This window comes from Candoia aspera, chromosome 1 (genome assembly GCF_035149785.1).
Source record: "Candoia aspera isolate rCanAsp1 chromosome 1, rCanAsp1.hap2, whole genome shotgun sequence".
In the NCBI taxonomy this organism is placed as follows: domain Eukaryota; kingdom Metazoa; phylum Chordata; class Lepidosauria; order Squamata; family Boidae; genus Candoia; species Candoia aspera.
Window position 1 is genome coordinate 167,165,119 of NC_086153.1, and position 14,041 is coordinate 167,179,159.

General features: G+C 39.3%; 1 protein-coding gene across 1 annotated transcript; it reads right to left on the minus strand.

Annotated features, from left to right (window-relative positions):
• Window positions 1-1,284: 1,284 nt before the first annotated feature.
• On the minus strand, window positions 1,285-12,953 carry COPS8 (COP9 signalosome subunit 8). Its single transcript, XM_063317849.1, has 8 exons — window positions 12,777-12,953; window positions 11,264-11,334; window positions 10,769-10,817; window positions 7,889-8,021; window positions 5,608-5,715; window positions 4,753-4,815; window positions 3,724-3,765; window positions 1,285-2,508 (listed from the first exon to the last, which is right to left on the minus strand). The coding sequence occupies exons 1-8, from the start codon at window positions 12,858-12,860 to the stop codon at window positions 2,429-2,431; spliced, it is 630 nt and encodes a 209-aa protein (XP_063173919.1). The 5' UTR covers window positions 12,861-12,953; the 3' UTR covers window positions 1,285-2,428.
• Window positions 12,954-14,041: the final 1,088 nt, after the last annotated feature.

Genomic DNA, 14,041 nt, shown 5'->3' on the forward strand with positions numbered 1-14,041 from the left:
TTTTTTGAAAGAATAGTAGAAAGAATATTCTAATAAATAAATAAAACCACGTTTTTACTGATTTCCACTGATACATTACAGCATATATGGAATTTATTCCAGTTAATTGCCAAACTGTTATACTATAGCAATACATTGTAGTATAGAACTTTCATTTTTTTTTAATCCTTTCAATCGTGTCTGATTCTCAGAGACTGCCTAGACAAGTCCCTGCAGTTTTCTTGGCAATGGTTTTTGGGAGTGGTTTGTCATTGCCTCCTTCCTATGGCTGAGAGAGAGTGACTGGCCCATGGTCACCCAGCTGGCTTCATGCCTAAGGCAGGACCAGAACTCACAGTCTCCTGGTGCCTTAACCACTACATCAAACTGGCTTTCATTGAAATGAAAAGTTACATAAAAATAGAGTAAATTGGTTACACTATGCTGCAAGCACAGAGTGATTAAATAATAGCTCTTTCCTCTCTAGATAATTTACTCATTTTATTAGAGAAGGGTACAGACATGTAATTCATTGAAGAAACAACCCTAAAGAGCCTCTTAGTCCAATAAATGATGGATGCAGTAGAAAGTATGTTGAATTTTAGGGAATTCATATGTGTACAATTATCTGGAAGATTTTATATGGAAACAATATACGTAGTGCTTTCCATTTCCATATAGAAACCACTCTGTATAGCTTCTCTACCTGTATCACTTTTATCTAATACGCATACCAAGAGTACACAGTACTATAAATGATATAATCATACAATCTATAAATACCGTCCTTGCACAGCGCAATATAAAATAAACAAGACCACCCACTCCCACACCTAACCAATAGTAGTTATCATCACAATTTCCTTCTTGATGTTATTATGTGAAAATAGCAGTATAACATTTGTGTCAAATCCAAGTTCTTACTGCTTATAGTTCTGCCTACTTTTTCTAGCTTGCCTTACTATTTTTTGTCTTTTCCTATTCTGCTTCATGTGATTAATACAGATCCCTACATTCTATCTAACTTAATCTACTTAAATATCTTTTAGTCCTCAAGGAACTAATGTTCTCTGACTTCTGTACCTTAGTGCTTTATCACTCCATACTTACGTTGCAGTTAAATAAACTCATATCAAACTTATATTTAACATGGTTAGGGTCTCACCATTAAACAATCACTGAGTATTCTACAATGTACACAGATTACACACACACACACACACACAGAGTTAGTCTAAGTGCTAAAGTAATACTAAACCTAAATACATCTCTTGAAGGAAAATTAACTTTGAAAATAGACCAGAGTGGTGTAAACATATTTTAATAATACCAAAATTAAGCTTCCCATCTACTCTGAGGCTTAAAAAGGTTTTCAAATAAATAGCAAAATCAATGGTTACACTCCTTTAGACACTCTTAAAAGTAACTGTGCAGACATTAGGACCCTTTTGCACTCAAACACATCCAAAACATTGTTAAGAACATACAGTAATAGTGCACTAGGAGAGAAGTGTCACTACAGAGGACAGATACCAGTAATTTCTGAACAGAAGGGAGGGAAAAAAAACCACAACTCTAAGAACATGCCATATAAAAATTAATGACAAAGCAAAGTGTGCCCCTTCCTTCTCAAATCAGCAAGATTCCAACACAGAAAAGATCTGCTGAAGTTCAAGGATCATTTCCTCCACTGGCTTCAACAATCAGATGCTGTTTTTTGTGAGCACAAGCAACATCCAAAAGGCAATCTAAACCTTTGGTTTAAACACAAGCAAGCTATCTGTTTGAGAAATCAGCCAATGCTTTTTTAAGTCTGAAACCAGAATACTAACAGGACTGTTATGCAAGAACTATTAGCCATGCATTTTTTTGAAAATATATTCCTCCCACATACATACTTTTGGTACCTCCCAGATCTAATGGGTGCTTATATACAAGAACTGATCTTTTAAATATATCAAAATATAACCTTCAAAATCTGCCTTCATTAGATATTCCAAAGTGTAACAAGCCAATGCAGAAACCCACTGAAAATGCACAGCAATATGTAATTAGGGAAAGACATTGCAAAGTCTTCTGATAGGCAGTTTAAAGAGCATTGCCGTGACCACATTTAGTCTTCCATGTTTGGTTTTCAGCTAAGCCATGGTAGTGGTTAACTCTTCCTTCAATTTACAACAGATTATAAATGGAGAGCAGCTGCCTCTTTCACAATAAAATGAAAGAGTTATTTATGCCTAAACATGTAACCTTATTACGTACTCAGCCAATTAATTATGGAAGTTAAATTGAAAATCTCGCTCCGATAAAATCAATATAAGGATAAAATGCAAAATTATGTTTTGTTAGCATATTCCCTTATAGTGCATATGCTGCAACAATGAACAGAATAAACACAATGCAAATGAATCTCAAAGTACAGAGCATGTCATGAATGTGACCGGAGTTATCAATTTTCAAGGAAAGCTACATAGTCAGTCAATCGGGCCAACTGCTGTTCATTAGGAATTGGTGGAACTGGAGCAGGCTCTACAAAGCAAGCAGAAAACTTGGTTAGAACAGAAACTCTCATTAAAAAAAAGATCTTGGTGTAATTGTTACTTTCATCCTATAAATATAACAAGCTATACTTCTGGAGGCTGCAGGTATATGCAATGTGTACTGCTTCTGAATGATCAATTAGCTTAACGAATATAATTCCCAATAGAACAAAATCATGTTCATGGCCACAGTAAATGGATAATTCACAAATCCTGCAAACTGCCCCCCCCCCTGCTATCTATCATTATAATGAGTCTACAGATACGAAATACTTAATGTTTAGGTAAAGGTAAAGGTTTCCCTTGACGTAAAGTCCAGTCGAGTCCGACTCTAGGGGGCGATGCTCATCTCCATTTCTAAGCCGTTAGAGCCGGCGTTGTCCGTAGACCCGTCCGTGGTCATGTGGCCAGCATGACGACTCGGAACGCCGTTACCTTCCCGCCGAAGCGGTACCAATTAATCTACTCACATTTGCATGTTTTCGAACTGCTTGGTGTGCAGGAGCTGGGACAAGCAACGGGAGCTCACCCCGCCGCGCGGTTTCGAACCGCCGACCTTCCGATCGACAGCTCAGCGGTTTAACCCGCAGCTCTTAGATATTTTGTAAGTTTTAAGGCAAGTTCCTGAACAGCATCAGGATAGTAGGATGCCAATATAGGAATGTGATCAGAAGAAAAATACCAGCTGGCTCTGTGCTCTGTGGCACAAGGTAGAATTGGGAATGCAAGGGAAATGGTTCTTTGAGCTTCAGAAGGTTCCACTTCTGCATGAAGGAAAATTTGAGTATGTTTGTATAAGTCCCTATATACATCCCCATGCCATGTTAATTTATGTAATTAGACACCAATACAATGCTAGAACATTTTTAGACAACAAAGATATAAAATATTAATTAATTAAACTTATACAGCCACCTATCTTATGTACAATAATTCTAGGTGGTTCACAACAACAGGCAATAAAACCAGAAAATAAAAATACTCACAACCCCCCCCTAAAAAAAATCATACTTCCCCTACGGTGCCACACCTTATCAACTCCAGTTTGCTGGGCTCATTTCCATCCTAGCCCAGTGCTTGGAGGAAAGCCAGGTCTTGATGGCTTTCTGGAAAGATGAGAGGCTACAGGCCCTCTGGATCTCAGGGGGAGGCTGTTCCAAAGGGCAGGGGCAGCTATAGAGACAAACCTGATATATATACATACCTGACAGTGGGTGAAATCTGTTAAAAGTAGGCTCCTGGGGACCTGAAACACATACAGCAAAACCCATCTATCAGACAGACATATTGTTAGAGGTTGTTGAAAGTTAAAATACAAAACTCCTCCCCAAGGCTCTTAAGCAAACGCTACCACCACGGGATAAAAGGAAAATGAGACATGGATTGTTAAAGTACAGGAAGCAGAATAGAAATAATTTGCAAATTGGACCTACTGTATGTTCCAGCCTGAATCCCCTGGGGATCTATGCTGGTACTAGTACTTTTTAATTTATTTATAAACTCTTTGGATGTACAGATGAAGGAATGAGGTAATGAAGGTGCTGATTATACTACCTGGGTAGTAAAATCAAAAAGGTATTGCTAGGAGCTCCAATGGGATTTCTCTAAATTGCAAATGCAGTTCAAGGTAAGAAAATGGAAAATGATGCATGTTGGCATAATAGATATAACCCAGAGCCATTTTAGTTGGTTTGGAGAACAAACAATTTTCAGCAAATAATTAAACCACATTACAGGCCCCATTTTTTAAAATTAATATAGAACACAAGTTCAAATTAGCATAAAAGACCAAATTATAGACTCCATGACAATCTAGATGGTATTCAAAGTGGCAACCGCATTTAGTTGTAATTATTATTACATTCAATTCAGGCATGACAGTTAAGGTCACTGAAAAATATATTCAACTGAGTCTCTACTGCCAAGAACCAGAGAAAGAAAGCTGAGGCATGTCCTGTTTGTTTCCATCTAAGCTTTACATTCTAAAATATCCACTTAATTAAAGCACCCTGCACCCATTCAAATAGAACACCAATTCATATCTCTGACGTGACACCTTATGAACATCCCCCACTATTTTAAACATTTGAGAGAAATGTCATGCAAATACTAATTACATTTTGAACAGTGTGCAGCCAGGCAACCAAGGCAAGGTATCCTGAACTGTCCCCTCCCTGTCCCTTGCCTCCCCTCCCCCCTCCACAAATCCTTATGGAACTAGAGCTCCACCTACCTGGCTTTTTAGGCATAACCATGCGAGTTGACAAATCTGCTTGCCATCCCTGATCAAGAACTCCTAAAATCATAATACAGCTCATTAGCTATAATTAGCTTCATACAGATGCTTCAATGCGGAAATACACTGAATGGGATCAATTTCCCGATTTCCTCTTATTTGTTCCTTCTTTATGTCTTGTTATTCTTCCATTTCTTATAAAGTGAACTATTAATGTTAGTTTTCCTTTTATTCAATTTAACAGTAATACATTCAGTGAACCAAGCACTTTAGAAAACTCACTTTTGCTTTTAAAATCCTTTCATAACAGACATAAAAACTGTTAAGAGTTTTGTAGTTTTATCAATGGAATGAAACAACTCCAGTGAACAAGTCTACATTGCCAAGTATCCTATAAATTATCATCCAAAAAATAAGCTAAGCAAAAATGTAAGTAATTTTTAAAAGTTCATATTCCCACACAAGCTTTAAAAAAGTTGTAATGCATTTTTGTGTTTATAATATACAGTTGTAAGAACTGAAAGACATTTTATGTCTGAAGTCTTGTAACACAATTCTAGTATGGTACACATCACAGAATTGTATTGATTTAAAAGTTAACATTCAATTTAAAAGATACATAACAGAAGATGCATGATAATATTAAGGATAAGGCATGACTATTATTAAATAAGGGGTTTTTCATCCTAGGCTGCAGATGTCATACATCATGGAGGAAAGTTATGATAGCATAGAATCAGCCCCCCAAATCATATAGAGCAAGTGAGAGAACTGGGTGTCTAAATATATTGATACAAGCTCAATGTTGAGTATATGCAACAATTATTTGCATCTAATATATTTTTTCAGTACCTTTTACTGCTTCTTCTACAGGAAGTCCAACAAAGGCTGCAAAGTCATCTGCACTTATAGAAGGATATGCTCGAGAGACTAATCCAAATGCTCGCCGCCTAGTTGCATCTATTAGAGAGGTAATTAATGAAAAGCTAGCCAATCAAGACTAGGAAAACACCTTGGGTTGATTCTCTTGCGTTGGAGGTATCTGAAATGTCCACATTTATATGGGAGATGATTGGTTAGATGTAAAGTCTGATTCCTACCAACAAGTAGTGACCCTATATACACAAACACACCATCCATCCATCCATCCACACACATGAAAAATGTATTTTACTTCAGTGCTTGCTTTGGATGAATTATAATCAAGAACTCAAAGTATGAAATACTGAATTCCAATTTACAGAGCGTGTCAATCTTAACCTAACATTAAATTATTTCTTATGACAAAAGGAATATTACCTCAAATGAAGTAGCAGTGGCAGCAATCACAACAAAAAAATAACGACATTTCAGAATCTGGAGGCTGGAATCAGGGTTTCAGAAATGGAGAAGCCTGTTAAAGCTCCTGGACCTAGCAAAGGGCCATCATGATGGGTTTATCAATGAAAGTGAAAATTTGTTAAGCATGGCTCCCAAACTGAACAGAACAATCATATCATAATATGCATGGGCTGGGCTACTTTGGCAGACCACAATTTCTCTGTTGGCTTGTTGAAAACAGATGAAGTATAGCCCAAATCTGAATTCCCTAACAAATTTTCAATCTGATCCTGCACACATTTCCTTTGCAATCTGAGTTAACGTTTTTAAGACGTGTTCAATGAAGTGCAGTCATATTCTGCAGGTATGGAATTTAATTCCTGTGTTGCTTTGTAAACTCAGCATGCACAGTCATAGCTTTGAAAATCTCAAACTCTCTCTTTTTTTTAAGTGAAACTGAATTTTCTCCCAGGCCTTTTGATCAAAAATTTGTTATCAGAGAGGAATTCTGGAATACTGACCAATGATTCTATATTTTATTGAATGTTATACCATTAAGACCCATCTGTTACATTACACTATTAAGGCCCATTTTAAAATAAAGGGCAAAAGAAATGTTACAAATTAATCATAAATATTGTACAGACCTCATCTACCTATCCATGTTCAAAGTATAGCTGGAAGCTTCTGCACAAACCTCAGCAAAACCAATTTATCATTACATCTGAGTAGAAACCCTCCGTTAAAGCTAGTTTGTTCTTGGCAGGGTAGAAAGGCATGAATAAAAAATAATTCAGAAACAACACTTGTTCTTCTTGAAGCATCTGTGTGTGCATTTTTTCCAAATTTCATTCCTCAGTCTTAAGTGACAACCAACTTCCTATCAACATCCTTCCTCAGAAACCTCCAGCCCAAGGCTACCAATATAGTAACTTTGGAGGAAAATCTATTACTATTACTATTATTATACATCTACCCAGGAGCATAAATTGAAACCACAACCTGACTATTAGCAGACTACCCCTTCTTAAACAGTGCATGCTAGTATCAGCTAGGCCCTGTTGTTATAGACTGTTTATCTTTTTGCTTGAACAAAGTATCAGTGTAACAGAATTGGTGCTAATTTGCAGATCAAAAGCTCTTGGGGGCTAAAAAGCACATCCATGTTAACTAGTGGCTTGGGGGGGAAACAGCTGGGAAAATTAATAGGGGTTGGATGGTTGCATATCCGTATTAGGTTCAGTTGTTCAATGGCACAAGAAAGAGGAGGGCTAGGAACAATTCTCACGTAATCAGGTTTCTATTAGAAAAATCTTCCCCCAAAAAATTTCTTTACAAAAGAACAATTTTAGTCTTTATTCTTTTATTTCTAGAAGCTATTTATATTTTAAGTTTTATCCTAGTATGCATCCCAAATCCTACTTCCCATCCTAGCTTATCTATTATTCTACCTTGTATGCACCTTTTATTACCTATGGCCCCATGGTTTAGAATTATATATACAGGTAATCCCCACTTACTGCCTCGTTCAGCAACTATTTGAAGTTAACAGTGCTGAAAAGGTAGGTTTACGCCCAGTCCTTGATCTTGCAGCCGTTGCAGTGTCCCCGTGGTCACATGATTGCAATTTGGGTGCTTGGCAACCTGTGTGCATTTATGACAGTCACAGCATCCTGCGGTCACGCAATCACCATTTGCAACCTTCACAGCTGGCTTCCAACAAGTGAAGTCAATGGGGAAGCCAGGAGGAAGCCATTGTTTCTACTTCCTTTCATGGTTAATAATATGCACATTTTTAATTAAGATATCATACCTTTAAGTGCTTCCATAATTGGCTGAACAGATTCAGACCACTGATGTGCACCAATTGTTGTATAAATTCCAGGGAAATCTCTTTGCCAGATTCGCTGCCCTACTGCCCAAATTGCACCAAGTTCAAGATTTGCCTGCAAAGGAAGAAATGAGAATAAAGCTGCATCTGTTCAACAAAACAAAACAAATATGCCTTTAGTTATGCAGAACATTTTGGCTCTTCCTCTCTAGGCCTGCCTGCCATATCTAGGGTTTAAATTCAGTTTTAATCTGAGAAAAGTGTCTAGGGCATATTAATTTAGAGAAACGATAAGCAGCCTGATATCCTTCAGTGTTTTGAACTACAATTCCCATCAGCCTAGGAATGCCCAATGGTGGTTACACATATTACAATACATACTGTATTGTACTGTATGTACTGTACTGTATTGAATTGTACTGTATTATTTTGCACATACCTAATACATTCCTTAGCATCTTAAACAGCTGATAATGTAATAAAATTGAGAAACCAGTTTAATGACTAACATGGAAGTCCAGCAATCCACAAGTAAGGCAATCGTACTGCCCCAAGATTTAGTTCTACCAACCACAACTGAGACAGCCTGTTTAATGGAGAAACCAGTGAAGCTTGTTCTTTGAATTAAGAATCACCTCTGTTATGTCATTCAACTTGCCACATCCTGCAGCTATTTTCCTCTTTGTCCCCAAGGTAGTTGGCAGGGTACCCTAACATTATCTTGCTGCTGGCTAAATCTAAAAGAAGGGTAACTAAAAGTAACTAATAACTAAGTAAAGAAAAAAATGAATAGAGTAAAATATAATAAGAACTAGGCAAATACAGCTTGACTTGCTGGGGAGGGCTAAACCTGCTGCTCCTTTGATGCCATCGTATGAAGGGGAAAAAATGCCCCGTACACCCCATCAGGCAGCAGAGCTGATTTCTCTCACTAGCTGATGCTTGGGCTGGTCCCAAACAAAGGTTTTTGTTATGGAATCAATCTAGTGGAATCTCTGGGAAAGGCACACACTATTGTGCCACTGCAATCATTATTCTTTGGTATGACCCATGACAGGGATAGATTCTGACATACATGCCAGTTTATGAAGGGGCTTGTTTTAATGATGTTTGCCCCTTGTTTTAAAGTACCTTGTTCTGATTTTAATGGTAACTTTTGATCTATGATTATACAGCAAATTAAAAAAAAATCAATCTGCACACAGCAACATTCTGATTGCTGCTGCCCGCTCAATCATTTTTAAACCTAATTATTATTATTAATATTTAAATGTGTAGGCTGCCTGACTCTGGACAACAACTCTGGACAGTTACAAATAAAAATGTTAACAAGAAAAAATACAATAGACAAAAATTAAAAATAAAGATGGCAGGAACGACAAAAAAACAGATAGGAAAGAAACAAACCCACACCATCCGAAGGGGGCTTCACTCACCCTCACCAAAGACCTGGGCAAAGAGCCAGGTCTTCAAGGCCCTTCCAAGCACCAGCAGGGTGAGGGCTGTCCAGATCTCAGGGGGAACCTCATTCCAGAGGGCAGGCACTGCGACAGAGAAGGCATGTTTCCGAGGTCCCAAAAGATGGCATTAATCAAAGGAACCCGAAGGATCAAACCGGCTGGGCAGATACTATGGGACACAGGCAGTCCCTCAAGTAAACAAGCCCTACCCCATGTAGGGCTTTACAGCTAACAACCAGCACCTTGAATTGCATCTGGAAGCAAGCTGAGAATGGTCCAGCTTGCAAAGCAGGTGTGTTACACGGGCATACCAAAGCATGTCCATCACTGCTCGTGCCGCTGCATTCTGAACCAACTGAAGCTTCTGGATGGTCTTCAATGGCAGCCCCACAAAGAGTGTGGCACTGTAGTCAAGCCATGAGATGACCAGGGCACAAATGACTATCTGAAGAGCCCCCTACATCTAGGAAACAGTGAAAATGGTGCACCAGATGAAGCTGTGCAAAGGCCTTCCTGGCCACAGCTGCCACCTGCTCATTAAGCAGGAATTGTGAATCCAGGAAAATGCCCAGATTGCACACCACCCTTGAATGGGGAAGTGCAACCCCATCAAAGGTCAGAGATGGAATATTCCCAAATCTTGACAGACAAAACACCCACAGCCACTCAGTCTTGGTAGAATTGTGTTGGAGACAGTTACTCCCCATCAAAACGCACACAGCCTCCAGGCACTTGGCCTGCCTGTAGTCAAAAGATATAGTTGGGTATCATCAGTATGCTGAACTCCAAACCAACGGATGACCTCACCCAGTGGTTTCATGTGGGTGTTGAAAAGGGAGAGAGAATAGAACCCTGAGAATAGAACCCTGCAGCACCCCACAAAGGAGGGTCCTAGGGAGCAATATCTTCACCAACTGGAACCAGCCCTAAGGAAGGGAACCACTGTAAAAGAATGCCCCTAACCCACGGAGATGGTATCCATCTTGGCTGACAGTATCAAAAGCCAGAGAGATTAAGGAGTACAAGCATGGATGCCCCACCTTCATCCCAGCTCCATCAGAAGTGCAACCCAAGCTGTCTCAGCATTAAATCCTGGCCTGAAATCAGACTGGGACAGGTCTAGATAATCTGTTTCTTCCAGGGTTCTTATCAGCTGCAGACCAACCACCTTCTCAACAACCTTCTCCTCCATTTTTTAGAGAGTATAGCCCACTACAATTCTTAAAAACGTATTATAAACATTTGAATAGAAATGCAAAAACAGTAGCGTTCCCAGATATTAAGATCAGTAGGAGCAAAACTTTATATTTAGCACACATTTTTAAATAATAAAAATGTACTCTGGAGAAACATGATTCTGAGAATGCTGTTTTTTGTTTTGACAGCATTGAAAACTACTTACAGACTTAATAGCAGTAGGAATTCTCTTCCAGAGATAACGGGCATTATTCCTAATAAAAATAAGACAGTAATATAGACATATTTTTTAAATGACATATATTTAATAATGCTTGCTTACTAGAAGTCTCCAGCTACATCCTTCTAACAACACATCAACATATGCTGCATATACGTAACCAGCAAAGATTCAGGTTTACTAAAAATCAGTAGAAGTACAACATACTTCACTTATAGGTTCATCACACCTTCTTGCTTTTAAAACATGTTGATATGGAATGCCAAGTAGGCATCCTTTTTGCCAATTAATGTAAATCCCCCCAGATGTAAAAACATTACCCGAATTGTGTCAATGTGCTTATATGAAAATACTAAATTTATTCACTTTGGGAAGGGAGTAGTAGTATTTGCTCCCTTATTTTAGATACTGGAGTGCTACTTGGATGAGTGCCACATGTCTATTCCAGTCCAGACCTATTATTAAAACATATTTACTTACATATCATTATGCAGAAGATACAAAGCTAGAAGTTGAGCATAAACAGCTGGTGTCGCTATTCCTCCAGGGGCCTTAAAGAAATCAACATGAAATTAGGTTGTGTCCTACACAAAGCAGTACATAGCTGAGGAGAAGGAACACTGGTAAAGGGCAATTCCTTTCCTCTAAAATGAAGGTTTCAGCAGTCAGGCACTTTCCACAAAGTGCATGATGCAATCCGTCCTCATCCCTATGCAGTAAGAAAATAAATTTCAGTGTCTTAAAAACTTTGGTAAAAATACATCACTAAGTAAGTTTTTATTTCACTCAGACCTGACATTATTTCATCCTACTCTCCAAGTGCAAACAGGGGAAATGCCTTAGTTTGGAGGACAACCCATGTTGCTTCAAGACCTAGCTATGCCTTTTACAAGCATTTATAATTATCAAATTATACTGATTAACAAGAGTATAATGTTCTATTAACAAGTAAAATAGAACATTATGAGGGAATATGGACTTCATACAGACTTCAGTCTAGCGAAGGAGAATAAGGCATGTACATTTATGAGAAAGTGGCATCACTGTTTAAGAAACTTATTCACCATATTGTTTACCTAAGCTTATGAAAGACAGAAATTTCAAGGAGCTAATAAAAGTCTTTAAATGATTGCAGTTTTAAGAGACAGATTACAATTTTCTCCAGTGCACAATTATAACACAAATAGTAGTTAGTACTGCTTGGAATCCCTATTTCATACAACATTCCCAACTGAACCAAGCAGGTTTAAGGTGACCTGCTTTGACCATGCCTAGTATCTAAACCAAAATTTGTAATAACTATGCATTTGTCTTTCTCTTCAATGCAGTTTAATACAGTACATGCTTATTATAAAGCCAGGTCCACTGTGTTTAATGAAGCTTATTCCTAGGAAAGAAGAAAAGGGCTGCAACTTTCTGAGCACTTAAGAAAGAACAAGTCTCACTAATTTCTGTAACTGATTTTAGGGCAAATATTATTACTATTTATTAAAGTTGTATGCCACCAGACTCTCAACAACTCTGGGCAGCTCACAACCAAAGAAATTACAATAAAATCAATAAAACATAAAGATAAAATGCACAGGATTGGATTGTATCCTGACTCTACAATGCTTCTGAAAAATCTATTACTCCTTTCCAAATTCAGCGGGATTTCTCACTACTGCATAAGATTTCCAAGGCTTTCTAGCGCCCATCACAATTACGGAGTGGAACTTTTCTCTTCGACAGTTTCAATGACCCAGGGCGTTTTCCGCCGGCTATACTGTATGGAGAAGAGTGGCCGTCCAGGCATCAACTAACCAACCAGCTCAGGCGTTTGGGCGTCCCAGCCCTGCCTGCTCCCCAGCCGGCGTTCGCGACTGAAGAGGTCGAGACCGAGGGCTGGCGGGAAGAGCACGTGCCCAGCAGCCCGCCTGCCGGCCCACCCGCGCATTCTTCCTCCCCCTCCCTCGCGCCGCGTTTCCATGGTCGCCGCCGCCCCATTCTTTACCTCCAGCTCCTGAGTCTCACATTGCTCCAGCAGCTTTCGGTAACTGAAGGCGCCGCTCGTCGCCGCCATCACCGCCACTGGCATCTTGGCGCCCCGCGCCCGCTTCAACACACCCCTCGGCAGGCGATGCCCAAACAAGCGGGGAAATGGAAGCTTCCGGGAGGTGGGCAGGCATTTGCCCCTCCTATTTCCACTTCCGGCCCCGAAAATAAACATCACCAGCGTCTTCGCCTGATTCCGCGCTCGGTGGGCGTGTCGAACCATCATTTGTGAAAACATATAGATATATGCTAAGATGGAAGTTGGAGTGATACTTTGAGTGAACTTCCGGTTTCAATAAATTCTGCCCGCTCTGATCAGGGAAATGAGAAAGCGTCTTGGGGCACTTTAACACAGTTGCGTGGATCAACTGTCGTGCCGTGGATTATGCAGTGTTTCTCCTGCAAAATATTAACATCAGAAAGCTGTCTCTAGAAATCCACGGGAAAAAGTCAGTTTTCCTCGTATAATTTTTTAAAACAGAAACCCTTCCAAATTGCAGCGGGAAACGTGCGGCTGACGGCAATCGGTAAAAGAAAGCAATTCGCTGAAGTGCGTGGACCTGCCCGAAGATGCTTAGAGCTCGCCTCTTCCTGCTGCTGAGCTCTGAGAAATGTTGGCTCGGGCTACGAAAGGGGCTGCAGAATTCCGGATGACCATTAGATGCAGCAAGTGGACACAAACACCCGAACTTTTGCAATTCAGACATGGCATGCCTAATATTGGCTGTTCTCTAAAAATGATGATAAAATACAATAGGGCAGAAAAGTGTTGCAAAAAATAAAGCCGATATCAGTTTTTTTTCATGTTCTGTTTCTCAGTTACATGATTGTGGCAGACAATGTGGCTTTGAAATCTACCAACCTATTGCTTTGTTTAAAAGACATGGAATTAAAATTCCATTGCAACATACGCTGTAGCATGCAGTAAGAATCGATGAACTCGAATTGCTTTATCGGATGAATTGCTATTGTTGAGGTTATCAAAGTCACATGCAGTCACTGCACACTTTTAGGTATTTGGAAACTTTTTTTTCTTTTTTCTCCTAAAATTAAGGTTGGAATTAGAAAAGACACGAACCGCTCTTAGCTGCCGTTTTTCTGAGCGGTATCTGCACCGCTGCCTGATTTTAATAGACAATTCTGGCCCGGGGGACAAAAGGCCCGTTGATAATAGCCCTTAGTTGCTCAGGCTACACTCCTACTTCGGAGCTTGCAGACCCTGTT